This window comes from Mobula hypostoma, chromosome 8 (genome assembly GCF_963921235.1).
Source record: "Mobula hypostoma chromosome 8, sMobHyp1.1, whole genome shotgun sequence".
NCBI classification, from domain to species: Eukaryota; Metazoa; Chordata; class Chondrichthyes; order Myliobatiformes; family Myliobatidae; genus Mobula; species Mobula hypostoma.
In genome coordinates, this window is record NC_086104.1 from 122,960,247 (window position 1) to 122,982,261 (window position 22,015).

Consider the following 22,015-nt stretch of genomic DNA (forward strand, 5'->3'; position numbering starts at 1 on the left):
GGCGGGTTACAAACTGGGATCTAATCCAGGGGAGGTTCTTTTGTAGGCGGATGTAATTAGTGTAAATGCACATGATTTTCAACCACCGACATTAGAGTCGGCGTTTCACTTTAAGAGGCTGGTCTGACGTGATGACGTACCGACGTAAAGGGCTTTTGCCGCGCTTTGTGTTCAATTTTTTGGAGTGCAATAAATCAGCTGTACGGTTTTTCTAAAATTAAACAGAAAACAACTCATGTCGTTTTATTTGTGAAAACCTATATTGGTGATCCCGATTCCCTAGGACAATTCCAGAGTTATTGCGCATGTCGGCCAACGCAAACCTCACTAAGGCCACATGCTTCACTACAGTGTCTAAGCAGGGTGCTGAGCGCCACATTCCCATAACTGGCCCGCCAGTCCGTGCCGCACGCGTAGAATGGGCCCAGAAACGGTCGCAAGGGGCTGAGTTTGCCAACATCGTACGTTGGTCGAATCGCCCCTCCTTATAGTTCTTAAATCCGATGGTGGTTGCTGCCTATGAGGCGATTACCAACGCCCTAACAAGACCAGCACTCCGATTGTTACGAGCTGTCTCAAATCCTAGAATTTCGGCACGGTCAGCCGGAAATTTATTTTTGCCAAAGTCGATCTAGTTGGGAGCTGCCATCAGGTGTCTGTGTGCTTGGGGGACCTTCCAAAAAACGGCTGTGATAACCCCGTTTTGCCCCCTTTTTCTGCAAATGCTGTTGGGGCTAAAAATGCAGCACAGACTTTCCAACGAATGATGGACTATCTATAGAAACTCTTAGCTTTTCTTTTTGTTTACCTGGATGATATACATAGGCCATTGATATAGGCGCAGAAATAGGCCATTTGGCCCATCGAGTCTCCTACATTAATTCATCATGGTTGATCCAATTGTCCTCTCAGACCCAATCTCCTGCCTTCTTCCTGTAATCCTTCATGCCCTGACCAATCAAGAATCTCTCAACCTCTGCCTTAAATGTACATAAAGACTTGGCCTCCACAGATTCACTACTCTCTGGTGAAAGAAATTCCCCCTCATCTCCATTCTAACAGGATGCCCCTCTATCCTGAAGCTGTGCCCTCTGGTCTAGACTCTTCCACATCCACTCTATCAAGGCCTTTCACCATTAGATAGATTTCAATTAGGTGACCACTCATATTTCTGAATTCTAGTGAATACAGGCCAATAGCCATCAAACGGTCTTCATACGACAAGCTATTCAATCCTAGATTCATTTTTGTGAACCTCCTTTGAACCCTCTCCAGTTTCAACACATCCTTTCTCAGATAAGGGGTCCCAAACACGCTCACAATACTCCATTTGAGGCCTCAGCAGCGCTTTATAACGCTTCAACATTACATCCTTGCTTTTATCTATTACGCTTGAAATGAATGCCAACATTGAATTTGCCTTCCTCACCACAGACTCAACCTGAAAATTAACCTTAAGGGAATCCTGCACAAGGACTTCCAAGGCCCTTTGCACCTCAGTTTTTGTTTGTATTTCTTTCCATTTAGAAAATATTCAACCCTTTCATTTCTTCTACCAAAGCGCATACACTTCTTGACACTGTATTCCATCTGCCATTTCTTTGCCCACTATCCTGATCTGTCTAGTAAGTCCTTCTGCAGCCTCCCTACTACCTGCCACTCAATTTATCTTCAAACTTTGCAACAAAACCATCAATTGCATCATCCAAATCACTGAATTATAATGTAAGAAGAATCAGTCCCCGCACAGGCCCCTGTGGAACACCACTTATCAGGGGCATCCGTTCAGATAATGCTCCTTTCACTCCCACCCTTTGCCTACTGCCAATCGGCCACTGCTTTATCCATGCCAGAATCTTTCCTGTAACACCATGGGCTCATAGCTTGGTAAGCAGCCTCGTGTGTGACAACTTGCCAAAGCATTCTGAAAATCCAAGTACACAACATCAACAGATTCTCCTTTGTCTATCCTGCTTGTTATTTCTCCAAAGAATTCCAATAGGTTTGTCAGGCAAGATTTCCCGTTGAGGAAACCATACTGAGTCGGGTCTCAGTATGCTGACATGCGCAATAACTCTGGAATTGTCCGAGGGATCCGGGGTCACCAATATAGGTTTTCACAAATAAAACGATATGCTCTGAAAAGCCATCACATAGGTACTCTAGAAATTCCCTCTTCTGGAAACCAGCACCAACCTGATTTTCCTAATCTGCCTACATATTGAAGTTCCCCATGACTATCGTAACATTGCCCTTTAGGCATTCATTTTCTATCTCTCATTTTAATTTGTAGCCCACAACCTTAACTCTGTTTGGGGGTCTGTATACAACTCCCATCAGGGTATTTTTACCCTTGCAGTTCCTCAGCTCTATCCACAATGTGTCAACACCATCCAACATTTGTTTCTAACGATTTCATTTCCTTTTTTTACCAACAGAACAGCGCTGCTCCCTCTGCCTTCCTGCCTGTCCTTTCGATACAATGTGTATCCTTGGACACTAAGCTCCCACCTATAATCTTTCAGCCATGATTCAGTGCTGCCTACAACATCAGACCTTCCAAACTGAAACTATGCTGCAAATTCATCTACCTTTTACCGTGTACTGTGCAAATTCAAATAGAACACCTTCAGTTTTCACCCTTTTTGATTTTGCCCATCTTTTACAATGCAGCTCATCTTGTTGACTACAATTTCTCCCTATCCTTGCTACACATCGCCTCCGTTTGTAAACCAGCTGCCTCATCTTCAGCACTATCATCCACCTTTCCTACGATACTTCTTGCGTTGCAATACAGGCAGCTCGGACACCGCACCATGCTCAAATTTTTGATTCCTAACTCTGTCTGAGGTCTTACCAACCTCTGCCTCCACAACCTTTACTCTAACACTGGCACTCTGGCTCCCATCTCCCTGCAACTCCAGTTTAAACCCCATCATGCAGCATTAACAAGCCTTCCTGTTATAGTATTTGTCCCCCTTCAGTTCAGGTATAAACCATACCGTCTGTATAGGCCCTACCTTCCCTAAAAGAGAGCCAATGATCTGAAAATCTTATGTCTTCCCCCCCCCCGCCCCCGACCACACCAACTCCTTAGCTGCATATTGAACTGTATAATCTTTCTAGTTGGGCATCATCAGCACATGGCATGGGTAGCAATCCTGATATCACAACCCTGGAGTCTCTGCTCTTTAACTAGCACCTAACTCCCTGAACTCGCTATGCAGAACTTTGTTGTTCATCCCACACATGACATTAGTACCTATGTGGATCACAACTTCTGGCTATTCACTTAAGAATGGTGAGGACTCGATTCAAGATATCACAGATCCTGGCACCCGGAGGCAACATACCATCTGGGAATCCTGTTCTCGCCCAAAGAACTTCCTGCCCATTCCCCTAATTAATCAATATCCTGTCACCACAGCGTGCCTCTCCTCCACCCTACCCTTCTGAATCAGACTCAGCGGGATGATTATTAATGCTGCTCATTGCCTGTTTAGGTTGTCAGTCACAAACAGGAGAACATTTACAGATGCTGGAAATCCAAGCCACACACACAAAATGCTGGAGGAACTCAGCAAGCTAGTCCGCATCTACAGAAAAGAGTAAACAGTTGAGGTTGCAGGCTGAGATACTTCAACAGCGCTGGAGAAAAGAGGTGAGAAGTCAGAGTAAGAAGCTGTGGGGGCGGGAAAGGAAGAATACAAGATCGTAGGTGATAGGTGAAACTGAAAGGGGGTGAAGTAAAGAGCTGGGAAGTCGATTGGTGATAAAGGGATGCAGAAGGGGGAATCTGATAGGAGAGGACAGGAGGACAGGATGTCATGGAAGAAAGGGAAGGGGGAGGAGCACCAGAGGGAGGTGATAGACTGGTACGGTGTTAAGGTGAGAGAGGGAAATTGGATTGAGGAATGGTGAAGGTGGCGGGGGGGGGGGCACTCATTGCCAGAAGTTCAAGAAGTCGATGTTCATGCCATCAGGTTGGAGGCTACCCAGGTGGAATATAGGGTGTTGCTCCTCCAACCTAAGTGTGGCCTCATCGCAGTAGCAGAGGAGGCCATGGCTGAGAAAAAGGCAGGTATAGCTGGGACCCATGTGAAAGTCGACAAAAAGGCAGAACTTGCATGGGTCACACCTATCCCTGCATTTTTGTCGGCCACGTTGAACAGTCTATGTTCCAAGCCTACACTGATATAACTTCCCAACTTTTCCTATGCTGCATTGATGTCTGCATTGGTGCTGCTCCCTGCACCCATGCAGAGCTCATTGACTTCATCAACTTTGCCTCCAGTTTCCACCATGCCTTCAGATTTACCCGGTTCACTGTTGAAACCTCCTTCCCCTTTCTCGATCTCTCTGTCTCTGTCTCTGGAGACAGCTTATCCACTGATGTCTGTTATAGGATACTTTATACTTTATTGTCGCCAAACAATTGGTACTAGAACGTACAATCATCACAGTGATATTTCATTCTGCACTTCACACTCCCTGCATTACAAATATTAAATAATAAAAATATTTAAAATAGTTAAAATTAGTAAATATTAAAAATTTAAATTATAAATCATAAACAGAAAATAGAAAAATGGGAAGTAAGGTAGTGATTCTGTGAGAGCATAAACTCACTGACTGTCACAGCTACCTGAACTATAACCCTTCCCACCCCGTTACTTGTAAAAATGCCATTCCCTTCTCTCAATTCCTCCATCTCCACCGCATCTGCTCTCAATGAGACTTTTCATTGCAGAACTGTCCTCCTTCTTCAAAGAATGGGGCTTCCCTTCTTCCACCATCAACGCTGCCCGTAACCACATCACTTCCATCTCACGCACGTCTGCCTTCATGCCATCCTCCCACCGCCCCACCAGGTATAGGAATCTCTTGTCCTCAGCCACCACCCAATTGCCTCCGCATCCAGCACATAATTCCCCTTAACTCCCGCCACCTCCATTGGGATCCCACCACCAAGCACATCTTTCATTTCCACCCCCCCCCAACACTATCTGCTTTCTATAGGGATATCTTCCTACGTGACTCCTTTGTCCATTCATTGCCCCCCCCCACCCCAACACATCATTGCAAGCAGAACAAGTGCGACAACTGCCCCTGCACCTTGTCCCTCACTACCATTCAGGGCCCCAAACAGTCCTTCCAGGTGAGGTGACACTTCACCTGTGAGTCTGTTGGGGTCATCGATTGTATCCGGTGCTTCCAGTGAGGCCTCCTGTATATCAGTGAGACCTGAGGTACATTGGGAGACCACCAATCACCGAAGCTCTGTCACCAAAAAAAAAGAGGCCACCATTTTAATTCCACTTCTCTTTCCAATTCCGATATGTCAGTCCGTGGCCACTGTTGTGATGAGGTCACAATCAGGTTGGAGGAACAACACCTTACAATCCACCTGGATAGCCCCAACCTAATGGCACTTCTCGAACTTCCGATAAAGTGCCCCTCCCCCCTTACTATTCCCCATTCACGTTTTCGTCTCTCACCTTATCACCTTACCTGCCCATCAACTCCTCCTCTGGTGCTTCCTCCCCTTTTCTTTCTTCCACGGCCTTCTCTCCTCTCCCATCACCCCCGTGCACTTCTCGGTCAGAACATCACTCAGGGACCTCAGAAAGTTTGCGTGGCACGGCCTCTGGAAGGACATGTATGACTGGGCTGCAGCCTGTGTGGGGTGCCAGTGTTCAAATATTAACCATCACACCCAGGCGCCATTAACACTTTCTGAGGCCCCTGAGCGACGTTTTGACCACGTCCATGTGAACCTTGCTGGTCGTCCCACCCCCCACCCACAGTTTCACGCACCTCATTACCATGGTAGAGGGTCATCCCTCCAGCATGAACGACAGCTGCAGACGTGGCTCGGCCATTCATCAGCACCTGGGTCGTTCTATTTGGCACCACATCTGATACTTCCCCTGAGCCCAATTCATATCAGACCTCTGGGCTGCGATGGCCTAGAACCTCGGCGTCCCATCACAGTGTACAGCACGTGTGGGTTTCTGTTAACCGACACTTCGCCTCGCTTGTTTTCGTCCGCCATTATGTACGCCAGTATCCTCTTAGGCCCCCTTACAATGGTCCGTTCCGCGTTTTGGAACGAGGAGAAAATCCGTGCAGCTGGTGGAACTCAGCAGGCCAGGCAGAAGTATTTCGGTACGTCGCCAGAAACCGGTCCACCAGGATTTGGAGGCATCCGCTACCATGCCCCTGGCGACACGACATAACCATGACACACCTCTAGACGAGCCAGAGGCACCCGCTGTTTCTCCACCCATGGACCACAGGACCCCGAGCCGGGCAGCTCGTCCGAGCTCCGGACAGGCTCACAATGCCGGTTTCAGTGAACTCTGGGGGCGGAGGGCAATGTGGGGTAATGTAATTTGTGGAAATGTACATAATTTACAACCACCGACTTTGAGTTGGAGTTTCACTTTAAGGGGCTGGTCTGGCGCGATGACGTAATTACGCCGAGCGGTTTTACCGCGCTTTGTGTAGAGGTTTTTTTTTGGCGTTCAATGAATGAGCTGTACTGTTATTTCCTAAATATAAAACACCTTATATTGTTTTATTTGCGAAAACCTACTGTTACGAGAATACACATAAAATTAAGATGTTTGCTGGCCTGGGCTAGCATCAGTGGCATCAGCAGTTGGTCTGCCACCTGCCCTCAGGGGAAGGAGAGATAAGGAACAATGGAGCAGCGTCTGGAGATGTGTAATGAAGGGACGTGGGAGAGAGAGAGCTGTCTGGAGCGGCTCCCCCTTTGAACCCTGAGCTGTTTGAAGTGATGGACAGGCGATACCCCAGCAGGGGGATAAAAAGGGACAGGTTCGCTAAGACAGGGACACACGCCACCCGAGGTAACGAGACCCTGGAAGCGGTGCGCCTCTCACGAGTGGGTGAGAAGTATCAGACAACGACCAGGGTGGAAAGGTACGATCAGCGGGAACCCGGTGTGTGTCCGCCCTTGCCTGGGTGCCGGGTTCACTGCAGAGGATCGACCACATCTGGAGGAGGGGTCACAGTCGGTGACCTCAGGTGACATCACCAAGGACCCGCCCAAAAGCTGCTTGTGAGCCATCTCGCAGGTCTGTGAGTGAAGCCGTTCTGAATGATCAGTTGTTCCTGTTCTCTCTGTCTCTTCCCCCCACGATGTCCATCGCCATGGCAACGATTACTGGACTGAACTTTGAGTCACTTTGAAATTTGGTCATTTACCCCTAGACAACGGTAGAGCTTGATTGATGCTGTTATCTTAATTCTGTGCACATGTGTGTTTATCATCGCTGAACTGTTGCATTTATTATCCTTTCGATTACTGTGTTGCTTGTTTCTTTAATAAAGCTTTCTTAGTTCTAGTACTCCAGACTCCAACTGAGTGATCCATTTCTGCTGGTTTGGCAACCCAGTTACGGGGTACGTAACACTACAATATATACAATAAAAGATCCCCGGAACTAGGTTACAGACTAGGATCTGATCCAGGATTCAGGGGTTTATATATAGATTAAATCCCCAGGAGTGGGCTATAGGCTGGGATCTAATCTATGGATTGAAGCGTTTATCTACACAGAATAACAGATACCCAGGAATTAGTTACAGACTGGTATCTAATCCAGTGGTTTGGGTGTTTAAATATTAAATAATAGGTCCCCAAGGGTGGGTTACAGGCTGGGATCTTATCGAGGGGTTTATATAGAGAATAATATATTTCCGGGAGAGGATTACATGTTGGGATCTAATACAGAGGTTCCGGGGGTTCATATATAGGATAACAGATGTCCGGAAGTGGCTTACAGACTGGGATCACAGATCCTCAAGAGTGGGTCACAGGCTGGGATCTAATCTGGGGCTCAGGGAGATGGGTCTTATACAAAGAATAATAGATCTCCGGGAGAGGGTTACAGGATGGGATCTAATCCGGGGCTCATTTGGTTTATATATAGAATAATAGATCCCCGGGAGTGGGTTACATGCCGTGATCTAATCCATAGGTTCGGGGGTTTATATATAGAATAGCAGATCCAGGGAGTGGATCACAGACTGGGATTTCATCTAGGGGTTCAGGGGTTTATATATAGAAGAACGGATCTCTGGGAGAGAGTTACAGGCTGGCATCTAATCCAGGGGTTCGGGGGGTGGGGGGCGTTATAGAATATTATAGATCCACGGGAGTTGGTTATAGCTGGGATCTAATCCAGGGGCTTGTGGGTTTCTATTTATAGATAAACTAGTGGTCAGCCCGATTTCGAGGTGTCTACCTACGGAGTTTCCGATGCTGGATCGGTCCCAGACTGGAATCTAATTCTAAGGAGTCCGAACGGTGTGAGCCCTGGTATTAGGACACTGAACACTGAGGTGTTTTGTTCGGTCTAGATTAAATATTGTGGAACCAAGAATGTTCCTGAGCTTGGCGATTAGACTAAGAGCCTGTTGATTGGCGGTATTTCCTCCTGCCTCTAAACCGTCCAACCCGTTTGCACCACCTCCCAGTGACTCCAATACGACCACGGACATCCGTTGCGACCAACTGATACTTCCGCGGGTTCTGATATTCTGCGAGTGTGTTAATTTCAATCTCCCAATCTTCTACTAAAAATATCCAGCTCGGATGGACAGCTAGAGTCAAATAATCGAGACTTGACCGCCGTTCACAGGAATCAACCTGTCGCCACTCCGGGAGACCTCGCTCCCCTTCTCTTGCCACCGAACACTTGTATAAACCTCCACAGATATCCTGTTCAAAGTATCCCGACTGGTTGCGTCACCGTCCGGTACGGCAAGTCGAATGCACAGGAATTTAGGAATATCCAGGATGTGGTGGATTCAGCACAATACATCACAGGCACATCCCTCCCCCTCCCTCCCTCCCCACTGTCGGCAGAATCTACAGGCGGCGCGGCCTCAACAAGCAAAGATTCCCGCCATATGAACCATACCTTCTCGCTGCTCCGTCCAGCCAGGCAGAGCAAGAAACCCGAGGTTCCACATCACCAGGCACAGCTACTTCCCTTCAGCCATTCGGTTCCTGAACCAACCAGCACAACCCGAATCACCACCTCAGTATAGCAACACTAGAACTACCTTGCACTACACTGGGCTTTTTCTGGGTCTTGTAAATTGGTGTATAATTTGTGTTTATTATATGTTACATTTATAAACAATATTGTATATGTACATATTAAATAATATAAAATATAATTATATAGCTATGTTTTTCTTGTGAATGTCGTGTCTCTGATTCTGTGTGACTGTAATGCTGTTGCGAGTGAGCTATTCATTGCACCTGTACATACATGGACTTGACAGTAAACTTGATAATCCATGGCCTCCTCTACTCTCAAGATGAAACCACACTCAGGTTGGAGGAACAACACCTTATATTCCGTCTGGGTAGCCTCCAACCTGATGGCATGTACATTGATTTCTCTAGCTTCCGTTAATGGCCCTCCTCCCCTTCTTACCCCATCCCTTATTTATTTTTATTTCCTCCCCCTTTTTTCTTCTCTCTCTGTCCCTCTCACAATCACTTCTTGCCTGCTTTCCATCTTCCTCTGGGCTGCCCTCCCCCTTTCTTTCTCCCTAGGCCTCCCGTCCCATGATCCTCCCCCTTCTCCAACTCTGTATCCCTTTTGCCAATCAATTTTCCAGCTCTTAGCTTCTTCCCTCCCCCCTCCTATCATTTCGGATCTCCCTCTCCCCCTCCCACTTTCAAATCTCTTACAATCTCTTCTTTCAGTTAGTCCTGACGAAGGGTCTCGGCCCGAAACGTCGACTGTACCTCTTCCTATGGATGTTGCCTGGCCTGCTGCGTTCACCAGCATTTGTGTGTGTGTTGCTTGAATTTCCAGCATCTACAGATTTTCTCGTGTTTGCGCAGTAAACTTGACGTTGACTTTTTCTCCCTACTTCATATCTTACCTTCTGCATATTATTTTTGAACGGTAAATTAGTCCTCAACACGCATGAATTTCTGAAGGCATTAAAGAGGCAATTGATTTATTACTGTCACTAGTCACGTGGAGGCGCTACCGTGGCATAGCGGTTAGTGCGACGCTATTACAGCTCGGGGCGCCGGAGTTCGGGGTTTAATTCCGATGCTGTTAAGGACTTTCTACATTCCTTCTCGTGAACGTGTGGGTTTCCTCCCACAGTGCAAACCCCGCTGGTTAGTATGTCAAAATACTACAGGAATTCGGCAGGTCAGTCAGCATCTATGGAAATGGATGTACTGTCGGCGTTTTAAGCCCAGGCCCTTCTTTAGGATTGAAGAGGATGGAGGAAGACACCAGAATTAAAAAGTGGCTGCCGGGGATGGAGGACCAGCTGGGTGACGGATGAAGCCAGGCGGGTGGAAAGGTAGGGGCTGGAAAGAAAGGAATTCGAGTAGCAAGTTAATTGGTCGTTGCATATTGTCCTGTGATTAGGGTAGATGGTGCGACTTGTTGAGCCGTAAGGGCCTGTTCAACCCTGAACCTCTAAATAATTAAATAAAGCAAACAAATAAATGTCCATAAGTACAGCGAAAAGCTCCACTGACCGTTTCAAAACATCTGTGCATCAAAGGGAAAGGAAGAACATAATAAAGTATTACAGTTACAAAGTGCATTGCAGGTGCAAAGTAAGAAGCAGGAGCCACGATGAGGCAGGTTGGGAAGACAAAAGACAGAAAAGGTTCGTTCAAATCTGAAAACAGCGGGGTACGAGCTGCCCTCGACCCTGGTGGTACGTACGTTTTTATCTTCTGACCGGTGAGAGGGAGAGAAGGGTGAGAGGCCGTGGGGGGGGGGGGGTGAAGTTTTTAATCATGCTGCCTGCTTTACTGGGGCAGCGAGAAGTGGAGCGAAGCCTGGTTTCCGTAATGTGTCCAGAACTCTCTGCAATTACGTGCGGTCACGGTCGGAGCAGTTGTCGTACCATCCCGTGATGGATCTGGATGGAATGCTTTCTAAGGAGCATCTGTTAAAATTGGTGCGGGTCGACGGGGGCATACCGGCTTGCGACAGACATCGTTTTCAGTGATGGTCAATAAGTTGTGCAAGACAATGGTGAGGCCGCCGCTGTGTAGTTTTGGTCACCCTATTATAGGAAAGCGTGCAGAGAAAATGTATGGAGATGCTAAGAAGGTTTGAGGGCCTGAATTAGACGCAGAGATTGGGAAGGGTAAGCGTTTATTTCTTGGAGCATAAAGGGCTGTGGGGTAACCTTTTCGAGAGACAGACGGGGTGAATGAACAGTCTTTTCTCGGAAAATACAAATTAAAAAAACTAGACGTTACAAGTTTAAGATGAGGGGGAGAGGTTTAAAGGGGATCTGATGCGGTAACTTCTTGACACTGGGGCTGGTGGGTAAGTGGGTGGTGGAGAGGCCAGAGGCAGGTACACAATGACAATATTGAAAAGACAGTTGGATAAGAACGTGGTTTAGTCTAGAGGGACAAGGCCAGAGGTACATGAGAGTGCGAGAGTGACGAAGACAGAGAATGGAGCATTGATCTATTGTGACGATGATGCATAGTCTCAATTATTAATCCTTTGCACCGTTTCAACGTCTTGATCTTTCCTTCTCCCTCTCTCTCCTTCCCCAATCGCCCCTCGATCCTTCTCTCATCTCTCTCGCTCATCCTCTCCCCTGTCCTCTTCCCTTTCGTCCCTCCCTCCTCACTTATTGCTTTTCCTCCTCTTTCCACCTTCCCCTCCCCCCGTCCTTCCCCATCTTCTCCTTCTCCCCCTTTCTCTTCTTCCTCCCTCCTCTCACCACAAGGCGATTCTGCTACACATAGTTCAAATGGGAACGAGCAGCAACAGCTGGTGATCCGCTCTCCACAGCTGCTCGGTCGGGATCCAGTCCAACCCCCCTCTCAAGCTTCCAGCCAGTCTGAACACCAGCCGTCTTTCACCCCCGCGCTGGGTCTCGAAACTCCCTGACTTTTCACAGTGCCTTTGTCTTCTCCACTTACCTGGCTGGATTTCGCCTCAAAGCACCAATGCGGAGCAGTGGGTAGAGCTAGTGCCTCCGTGATCCAGAGACACAAACTAGAAATTAACAGCTGGAAGGGAAGGGAGAGGGGGGTGGGGAGAGAGAGAGAGAGAGAGAGAGAGACTCCACCAATGAGGGTCGCTCACTATGAGTGTGTGTGTGTGTGTGTGTGCCTGTGTGTGTATGTGCGTGTGAGTGTGTGTGTGAGTGTGCCTGTTTGTGTGAGTGTGTGTCAGAGAGTGTGTATGCGTGTGTATGTGTGTGTGTGTGTGTGTGTGCGCGTGTTTGTGAATGTGCCTGTGTGTGTGTGTGTGCCTGTGTGTGTATGTGCGTGTGAGAGTGTGTGTGTGAGTGTGTGTCAGAGAGTGTGTATGCGTGTGTGTGTATGTGTGTGTGTGTGTGTGTGTGTGCACGCGCTCTCCTTGAGAGCCCCAGTTTTCACAGGGAGCTCTGGTTTTCTCCCACCCACATCCCAGAGACAAGAGACATGTAGGAGTGGTGGGTCAATTGGTTGCTGTATATTACTCCGCCCCCGCCCCTGGTGTGTGGGTGAGGATTACAATCTGTGTGTGTGTGTGGGGCGGGGGGAGGAGTTGTGTAGTTGACAGGAATATGGGGAGAGTGTAATGGGTTTGGGTGCAAATGAGGGACTGTGGTCGGAAGGACTTGATGGGCTGATGAGCCTACTTACGTGCTACATTACTCTATAACATTGGACAGGCCATTTATACCTCTATTAACCCGTTCTACTTTAACTAGTTTTACATCTTCTCACCTCAGCTTCCCGACAGGAGTACACTCTGCCTTCTTCCTACCGTCTGGCATGGGGCATCTCTTCTTGAAATCTAGCAGGAGTGACTGTCTGGACCCCCGTCAGGTCCCTGCCTCATCCCCCTCTGCTTAAAGTTAACGTTGTTTATTGACAGACGCACAAGTCCCTGTGTGCATAGGTGCAATGAAAAACTTACTTGCAGCGACTTAATAGGCACAGAGTATCAGAGACACAACATTCATAAGGAAAATATGAATTGCACATCAATTACAAGAAAACAGAACTGGAACAAAAGAAAAGATCATTTTAGTGTTTTGCTATACTTAGGCAGTGATTAGCATCACGCCAGTTGGGTCAAGAACCAAATGATTAAAGTGAAGTAGTTGTTCCCGAACCTGCTGTAGAGGGACTTCAGGCTTCTGTACATCCTTCCCAATGGAAGCTACGAGAAGGCATGACCCAGATGGATGTTATCTATTGAGGCAGTGCCTTATGTAGATACTCTCAATGGTGAGGACAGACGTTATAGTCATGTATTGGGCTGAGTTCACAACTCTCTGCAGCTTCTTATATTCCTGCATATTGGAACTGCCATACCATATCATGATTCAACCAGCCTGAACACTTTCAAAAAAACATCTGTAGAAGTCTGTAAGACTGTTCAGCGACAAGCCGAACTTCCTTAACCTCCTAAATTAGGGAAAGCAGTGCAAGAGGATGGGCAGCTTGTGCTTGGTAGGGTTGAAGAGGTGTAGCTGGACAACACCTGCAGGAGAATGAAAGATGGAGGCAGAAAAAGAGGGAAGGTTTGTGAGACCCATCCTGATTTAGGGCTTCAGCTACTCTCAATAACTCCCTCCTTCCCCAACAGATGCTGCTCAATCTGCTATGTTTCCTCCAGCCGCTGGTTTGATAATCCAGTTCAAGAATCAGGAGATTATGTGTCCACTTTATGAAACTCTGGTTAGGCCACATTCCACGTATTGAAATTCTGCTCTGGTCACCATTTTACAGGAAAGATGCGAAGGCTTTGGAGAGAGTGCAGAAGAGATTCTCCAGGATGCAGCCTGGATTTAGAGGGCATGAGCTTCTGGAAGAAGTCAGACAAACTAGGTTGTTTTCTTTGGAGCAGTGGAAAGTGAGGAGGAAATCTCACAGACTCCTAAGTGACAGAGAAAGGTTGAACAAGTTGGGTCTTTATTCTTTGGAGCGTAGAAGGTTGAGGGGGGGACTTGATAGAGGTATTTAAAATTATGAGGGGGATAGATACAGTTGACGTGGATAGGCCTTTTCCATTGAGAGTGGGGGAGATTCAAACAAGAGGACATGAGTTGAGAGTTAAAGGGCAAAAGTTTAGAGGCAACATGAGGGGGAACTTCTTTACTCAGGGAGTGGTAGCTGTGTGGAACGAGCTTCCAGCAGAAGTGGTTGAGGCAGGTTCGATGTTGTCATTTAAAGTTAAATTGGATAGCTATATGGACAGGCAAGGAATGGATGGTTATGGGCTGAGTGCAGGCCGGTGGGACTAGGTAAGGGTAAGAATTCGGCACAGACTAGAAGGGCCAAGATGGCCTGTTTCCATGCTGTAATTGTTATATGGTTGTATGGTTTTATAAAGTTATGAGAGGAATGGATATGGAATTTCCAAACGACTGGATGTTACAACTGTTAATTGCCAAACACACCTATATCTCATTTATATTTTTACATATTTTACTGTAGAATATAAAACTGTACAGGGAGCCCACCGAGTGTAAAGAGTGACGAAAATATACCAGGATTCCGGACACTGGATTTGGCTGCACTTTCAGGTCCAGAATCCAGAATCTGGCTCTGTACACAGTATTGAGTACTGGCTCAGAGTTCAGACTAATTCAGGAGTTCCAAAGTCCTGGTGGGTTGTTCTTAACAGAACAGAGTTTCTGAGGTTTACAAGTTTCCAGCTTCATGTAGACAGGGTGGTGAAGAAGGCATTTAGCACACTTGCCTTCATCATTCAAGGCACAGAACAGGGGTCCCCAACCTTTTTTGCACCGCGGACCGGTTTAATATTGACAATATTCTTGTCGACCGGCCGACTGGGGCCGGGGGTGGCGGGGGAGGGGGTAGTGTTCAAGTAGAGTTAAACTCACCTCAACATGTCTTTTACAGTTAGGGTTGCCAATTTTCTCACTCCCAGATAAGAGACAAAAGTAGCAGTCAAATCCTGGGAGACTTTACCCCAGGAAAGACTACCATGACCATGAAGCCTTGTGTGGGCACCTGTGTGCGCATGTGATGTGTGCATGCGTGTACATGCCGATTTTTCCCCCTCACAAATCGCTTTTGCCTTCATCTTCCCGACTATACTGTACATACAGTATTTCTACTTTATATAGGCTGTGTATTTATCATATCATCCTGCTTTTACTATATGTTAATGTTATTTATTTTCGGTTTTATGTGTTATTTGATATGATTTGTTAGGTTATTTTTTGGGTCTGGGAATGCTCAAAAACTTTTCCAATATAAATTAATGGTAATTGCTCCTTCACTTCACGCCATTTCGGCATGAAAGGTTTCATAGGAATGCTCTACCTTGGCGGGGGAAATACGGGACAAACCAGTTTAGCCCAATATACGGGATGTCCCAGCAATACGGGACAGCTGCAACCCTATGGTCAAGTTCAACAGTGCGTGACATGGAATGAGGAAAGATGAAGCTGACTCATATCGTTTCCTCACGGCCTGGTAGCACATGCTTTGAGGCCCGGTACCGGTCCGCGGCCCGGTCGTTGGGGACCGCTGGCATAGAATACAGGAGTTGGGACGTCACATCACAGCTGTACAAAGATGTTAGTGAGACTGTACTTATGTATTGTGTGTAGTTCTGGTTGCCCAGCGATAGGAAGGGTGTCATTAAGCTGGAGAGGGTGCAGGAAAGATTCATGAAGATGTTAACCTGGACCAGAGGGTTTCTGTTATAAGGAGAAGCTGGGGCTGTCTCTCCTGGAGCAACAGAGGCTGAAGAGGATCTTACAGAGCTTTTTAAAACAATGAAGGGGGTAGATAAGGTGGATGGTAAGTCTTTTCTCCCCCAGGGTAGGTGAGTCTAAAACTGGAGGGTACAGGTTTAAGGTGAGATGGGAAAGTTCTTTCTCTCCAAGAACAGGCGCTAGTTTACAATATACATTATACATTAATGATTTCAATGAAGGGATTAAAAGTAACATTAGCAAATTTGCAGATGACACAAAGCTGGGTGGCAGTGTGAAATGTGAGGAGGATGTTATGAGAATGCAGGGTGACTTGGACAGGCTGGGTGAGTGGGCAGATGCATGGTAGATGCAGTTTAATGTGGATAAATGTGAGGTTATCCACTTTGGTGGTAAGAACAGGAAGGCAGATTATTACCTAAATGGAGTCAAGTTAGGAAAAGAGGAAGAACAACGAGATCTAGGTGTTCTTGTACATCAGTCACTGAAAGCAAGCATGCAGGTACAGCAGGCAGTGAAAAAAGCTGATGGCATGCTGGCCTTCATAACAAGGGGGGTTGAGTATAGGAGCAAAGAGGTCCTCCTGCAGCTGTACAGGGCCCTGGTGAGATCACACCTGGAGTATTCTGTACAGTTTTGGTCTCCAAATTTGAGGAAGGACATTCCTACTATTGAGGGAGTGCAGCGTAGGTTCACAAGGTTAATTCCCGCGATGGCGGGACTGTCATAAGTTGAAAGATTGGAGCGACTGGGCTTGTATACACTGGAATTTAGAAGGATGAGAGGGGATCTGATTTAAACATAAGATTATTAAGGGATTGGACACGCTGGAGGCAGGAAACATGTTCCCGCTGAGGGGTGAGTCCAGAACCAGAGGCCACAGTTTAAGAATAAGGGGTAGGCCATTTAGAATGGAGTTGAGGAAAAACATTTTCACCCAGAGAGTGGTGGATATGTGGAATGCTCTGCCCCAGAAGGCAGTGAAGGCCAAGTCTCTGGATGTTTTCAAGAAAAAGATGGATAGAGCTCTTAAAGATAGTGGAATCAGAGGTTATGGGGATAAGGCAGGACCTGGGTACTGATTGTGGATGATCAGCCATGATCACAGTGAATGGCAGTGCTGGCTCGAAGGGCCAAATGGCCTACTCCTGCACCTATTGTCTATAGTGTGTATATGCAACAAGCTGCCAGAGGAAGTGGTAGAGGTGGGAGAGGAAGATTTTAAAGCAGAGGTTCCCAACCCGGGGTACACAAACCCTTTGCTTAATGGTGTTGGTCCATGGCATTTAAAAGGTTGGGAAATCCTGTTTAGAGGGATATGGGCCAAACACAGGATAATAGACATCTTGGTCAGAATGGATGAGTTGGGCCAAAATGGCCTGTTTTGAGTGCTGTAAATACTTTGTGACTTTCACTCCACCGTTACTGTGTGCACACCAGCACCCAAATGCTCCCAAAAATACAAATAAGTTGCTCATACTGTAAATGTGCATGAACCTCAGTTGTTTTAATCAGTTATCGCAGTCATCTATAAGTCTATTCTTGGGAGAAGCATCCTGTGGTCAATATCTGGAATCTGGGAATTGGTCTCATCGTTCGAGGTGCTTTGACAGCTCAGAACAATTATTAGGGTCCAACTGGTATTGGGCATGGTGACACCTCTCCAATGGGTCCTGGGCATAGTCCGCAGCACAAAGCAAGATCTTGGGAATAGCTTCATCGGTTCTGGTGACACCATGCATTCCTGAGGAATTCGAGCAAGACGCAGCCTGACGCCAGGAGATTGCCCACTAGAAGTGGCATGAGCTGGCTTTTCCAGCAGGACAGGCACTCCCCAGTGCATCTGTACATGTGGTGAAATTGTCCTCCAGAGCCTCCCATGCAGCCTAGTAAAGTGTCAACCAGTGCTCACCCTCAACGGAGTTTGCATTCAATGCAACTTTCCAGGGCAGGCCAGGGACGTTCCCTCTCCAATGCATACAATCTCCTAATGCAGCTCAGTCGAGGCATCTCCACTGCATCTCAGCCTTGGTGCTCAGCAATGAGACCCCCAGCTCAGGCTCCCTTTGACCAATGCACATGCAGCTGCTTCATACATTGCGATGTCACTGAGGGTTTGTGGCTGCATCAGATCCTATCAATGGACCTCAGTCCTGTCTATAGGCCAGTCTCAGTGCCACCAATGCAACCATGCAGCCTGCATGTAGCATGCTGTCATGCTCCTACCAATGCAGCTACCAACATTTGTAAGTATCTTTACTCATCTCAGTGTGATCACCCGCTCAGATCTTTTAACCTAAGACTGAAGCTCTTCCAAGGTAGCTTAATGTTGGCATCTCGTGCAGCTCTGAGGCCAAACGTCAAATGCAACACAGTTCCATTGCACCTCTGTCCTTTCAACAGAGTGTCTTTCCTCTCATGCAGCTGCTGGCTCAGTCCAAATCACTTTGCATCACAATGCAACACAGCCCCTTCAGTGCAGCTCTTCCAAATGCAGACCAATTATCTGATGTTGCCCAGTCTCACCAATGCAGTTGAGAGCTGGTGTTCTAAATGCAGTTTGCAAATACACCTCAGCGTGCCATGTGTGGTCCATGCAATCTGGTCTCTGGAGCAGAATAGTGGCACCAATGCAGCTCAGAAGGTCACCCTAATCCAGCTCTCCTGCAGCCAGTTTGATCAGTACCTTCAATGCATAAAACTCACACCAGTGCATCCAATGCTGTGCTCTCCCTAGGGCGGATCAGCAGTGGTGTCCTTCAGGGACAATGGCAGTGCTCCCAGTGTAGCGTGCACCAAAGCAATTTGGTCTCTCTGATGCAGCACAGTTACACCAACACATTTGGTCCCTTCCGATGAAGCTCCCTGATGCCGCTGACGTCTGGCGTCTCCTCACCTAGGTCTGCCTTTGTCAAAGCATCCGCCCAGACACTCCAACGCATTCTGGTGTCTGGCACAGCCACTCAGGTGCGCCAATGCATGCCTGCCTCTTCCCATGTGGGACACTCAAGGCTTGCTGCTCAGATGCACCAACCTCTACCCATGCATTCCAGCGACACTGGTGCACTCCCACATCTCACAGTCTCTGTAATGCACTCCGCCCCCCCCCCCGTTCTTCTATCCCCATTCCCAGTACGACCCTCTCCAAACCCACCCTCTGCACCTCTCGATCCCGGGTGAAGGAGGGGCTGAACTCACATCATCTCGCACCAGCAGGCGTGCAGCAGTTCGGCCAGCGCGCCAACCGTGAAGGCCAGGATGAAGGAGCCGATCAGGGCACGGACAATGGCGAGCAGCTGGCGGATGTACCGGCGTCGGCTGCCGTCGACGGCCAGTGGCTCGGGTAGCTCGAGGTGGAAGATGGCGACGCGGCGCCCGCGTACCCAGCAGCGATAGACGCCGCTATCGGAGGCGCGCACGCTGACGATGCGGTAGACCCCGCCGCCCGTCGCGTCGTCCAGGCGATGGCGGCTGCCCTTGCAGGGGTGCAGAAGCTCATGCCGGGTGAGCGGAGCGGCGTCGCGTTGCCAGGAGACAGGCGTGTACACGGAAGCGCCCGGGCAGATCATGCGTGCCTCCTCGTGCGGCTCCAGCAGCATCGTTTCCAGGAGCAACGTGCGGGGCTCCAGCCAATCGAGGGAGGAGGAGCCGGCGTCCGTCGCCCCGGGCAAGCCCAGGCTCCGTTCCTTAGCACATGCGCGCCGGCAGGTCTCATAGCGGAGCTCCGGGCCGCGCCGGGGCAGTGCCTCACCGAGCCGCAGTTGCATGAGCCCACAGGGCAGGGCTTCCGCTTCTTCCTCCTCTTCTTCATCTTCATCGCCGGCTCCCACTAGCATCGCGTAACAGAAGCCGAGCCGCTTGCGCTCGCCGGCGGCCCCGCAGCGGTCACAGTCCTGCCAGGGCGCCCAGTGGGTATGCAGGTGGAGGGTGCTGAGGCCGGGCGCCAGCTGCACGCTCTGGTTGTCCAGCGGGGCCTGGTCCAGCGCCCGGTGCGAAACGTGCAACAGCGCCGAGTCCTGCACGTCAACACGGTAGGCGGCCAGGGTGGCGGCACCCGCCTTGCACAGGTAGAGACCGGAGTCAGTGGGCCGGGCCCGCGACAGCACCAGCACGCCTCCCCGCATCGTGGCCCGGCTGCCCAGTTTGCCCAGCGGGCCCCGCACGGTGCGCAAGCCGCGCGGCCCGGCGATGGTGCGCGGCTGTGATCCCGACGACGGACTCAAGTTGAGGTACTGCCAGTGTACCGTGCCCTCCTCGGCCTCCGACGCCCCCGGGCAGTGCAGGTTCAGCGGGTTGTGCGAAAGGAAGGCCAGGGGGCAGGGCGCGCTCCCGCGGCTGGTGCCCCGGTCCCAGTTGCCCCCCGGCCCCGGGCACTCGGCCACGCCGCCGTTCCGTTCCAGCAGGTGCGGCAGGCCACCGAACAGCGCCAGCATTGCCAGCGACAGCAGCAGCGGCGCATGGCCATACATCGGGGAGGAGGGTGCGCGGGCTGGGGTAGCCCCGATCACTCAGAGGTGCCCGGTGACGTCAGCGACAGCAGGGCGGGGGCACTGTGACGTCATCAACGGACTGGGTTGACGCTTCCGGGTTGCTGTCATTCCGAATTCTGCTTCTTCCTCCTCTTCTTTTTCCCAGGCTGCCACAAGAGGGCACAGGTTTAAGGTGCTGGGGAGTCGGTACAGAGATGTCAGGGGTAAGCTTTTTTACGCAGAGAGTGGTGAGTACGTGAAATGGGTTGCCGGCGACGGTGGTGGAGGCGGATGCGATAGGGTCTTTTAAAAGACTTTTGGATAGGTGAATGTAGCTTAGAAAGAGAGAGGGCTATAGGTAACCCTTATGATTTCTAAGGTAGGGACATGTTCGGCAGAACTTTGTGGTTGTATTGTGCTGTAGGTTTTCTATGTTTGTGCTGGCGCATGGCCAAGTGGTTAAGGCATTCGTCTAGTGATCTGAAGATCGCTAGTTCGAGCCTTGGCTGCGATAATGTGCTGTGTCCTTGAACAAGGCACTTCACCACACATTGCTCTGCGACGACACCGCCAAGCTGTATCGTGCCCTTCCCTGGGACAACATCGGTAACGTGGAGAGGGCCAACTTGCAGCATGGGCAACTGCTGGTCTTCCATACAACCCTGCCCAGGCCTGCACCCTGGAAACCTTCCAAGGCACAAATTTATGGTCTCACGAGACTAACAGATACCCATTAATTTCTATGTTTCCATGAATTCGGCGTTTCAATGGGTGTGGCGGGGAGGGGGGTCAGAGTCGCATTGTGACCCATGGTACCATGGTAACATCAACGTGGGTGAGTACCGTGACGTCAACGCTGGTGGGCAGACTTTGTCGTTGATGGGGAAGAGCTCAAGGGGTGTTGCTGCGCAGTGCAATGAGGGATTTGGGCTGGTGTCACAATGGGCTCTGTGATGACAACGGGGCAATGGGTAGATGGGTTACTCTCAGGGGTGGGGATACTTCCATGATGGCAAGGGCCAACACTCACGGCAGCATAGGTGTGCACTGGGACAGTGATACCATGTCATGGTTGAGGCTGCTGTTCTGTGGTGACATCACAGTTGGGAAAAGTGACATCAGTGGCTGAGGTGACATCACTGCAGACAGGCCACCATGATACCATTAGTGGACACTCAAGTGGAGGATGTCCCAGGAGCTGGAGGACCCATCCGATTAAGGACATGGTTGGAGATCATGGGCATGTCCAGTAGGTGGTCAAGGGTGGAGGGAATGAGAACTGCCCTGCCTGATGCACCATCCTTGGGGTTTGACACCCCTTACATGACACCATTGTTTGGTGCACACCAATACGTGGCAGCACAGGCTCCTGGATGCGGCAAAAACATTGCACTCAACGTCTGCAAATCAAAGGAAACGATTGTGGACTGCAGGGAGGGGGAAGTTGGGAGAACACACACCAGCTGTCATGGGGTGGGGGTGGTGTGGGTGTGCAAGGTGAGCGGTGTCAGGTACCTGGGTGCCAATAGCTCAGACAATTTAGCCTGAGATCATGCAGAAGGCACACCGGTAGCTCTTCTTCATTAGCTTGAGGAGATTCAGAATGTCATTAATAATCTTTGGCATAATTTATTTATCTTTTGGAATTTACAGTCATTTTTATGTCTTGGACTGTACTGCTATTGCAAAATATGACATGACATTTGATGACATCTAATTCTGATACTGAAGATGGCACATGGAATACTTGCCTTCATCAGCTTGGGCACTAAATAATTAAGAAAATTGGTTATGACCCAACACGC

General features: G+C 49.1%; 1 protein-coding gene across 1 annotated transcript in view; it reads right to left on the bottom strand.

Moving 5' to 3' along the window:
* Positions 1–20,286, bottom strand: part of LOC134351199 (alpha-tectorin-like) — an 85,956-nt gene extending 65,670 nt beyond the window's left edge. The window contains exon 1 of the mRNA XM_063057310.1: positions 18,940–20,286. Coding sequence (XP_062913380.1) covers positions 18,940–20,210 — 1,271 coding nt within the window. The 5' untranslated portion in view covers positions 20,211–20,286. The remainder of the gene's footprint in view (positions 1–18,939) is intronic.
* Between the last annotated feature and the right edge of the window lie 1,729 nt (positions 20,287–22,015).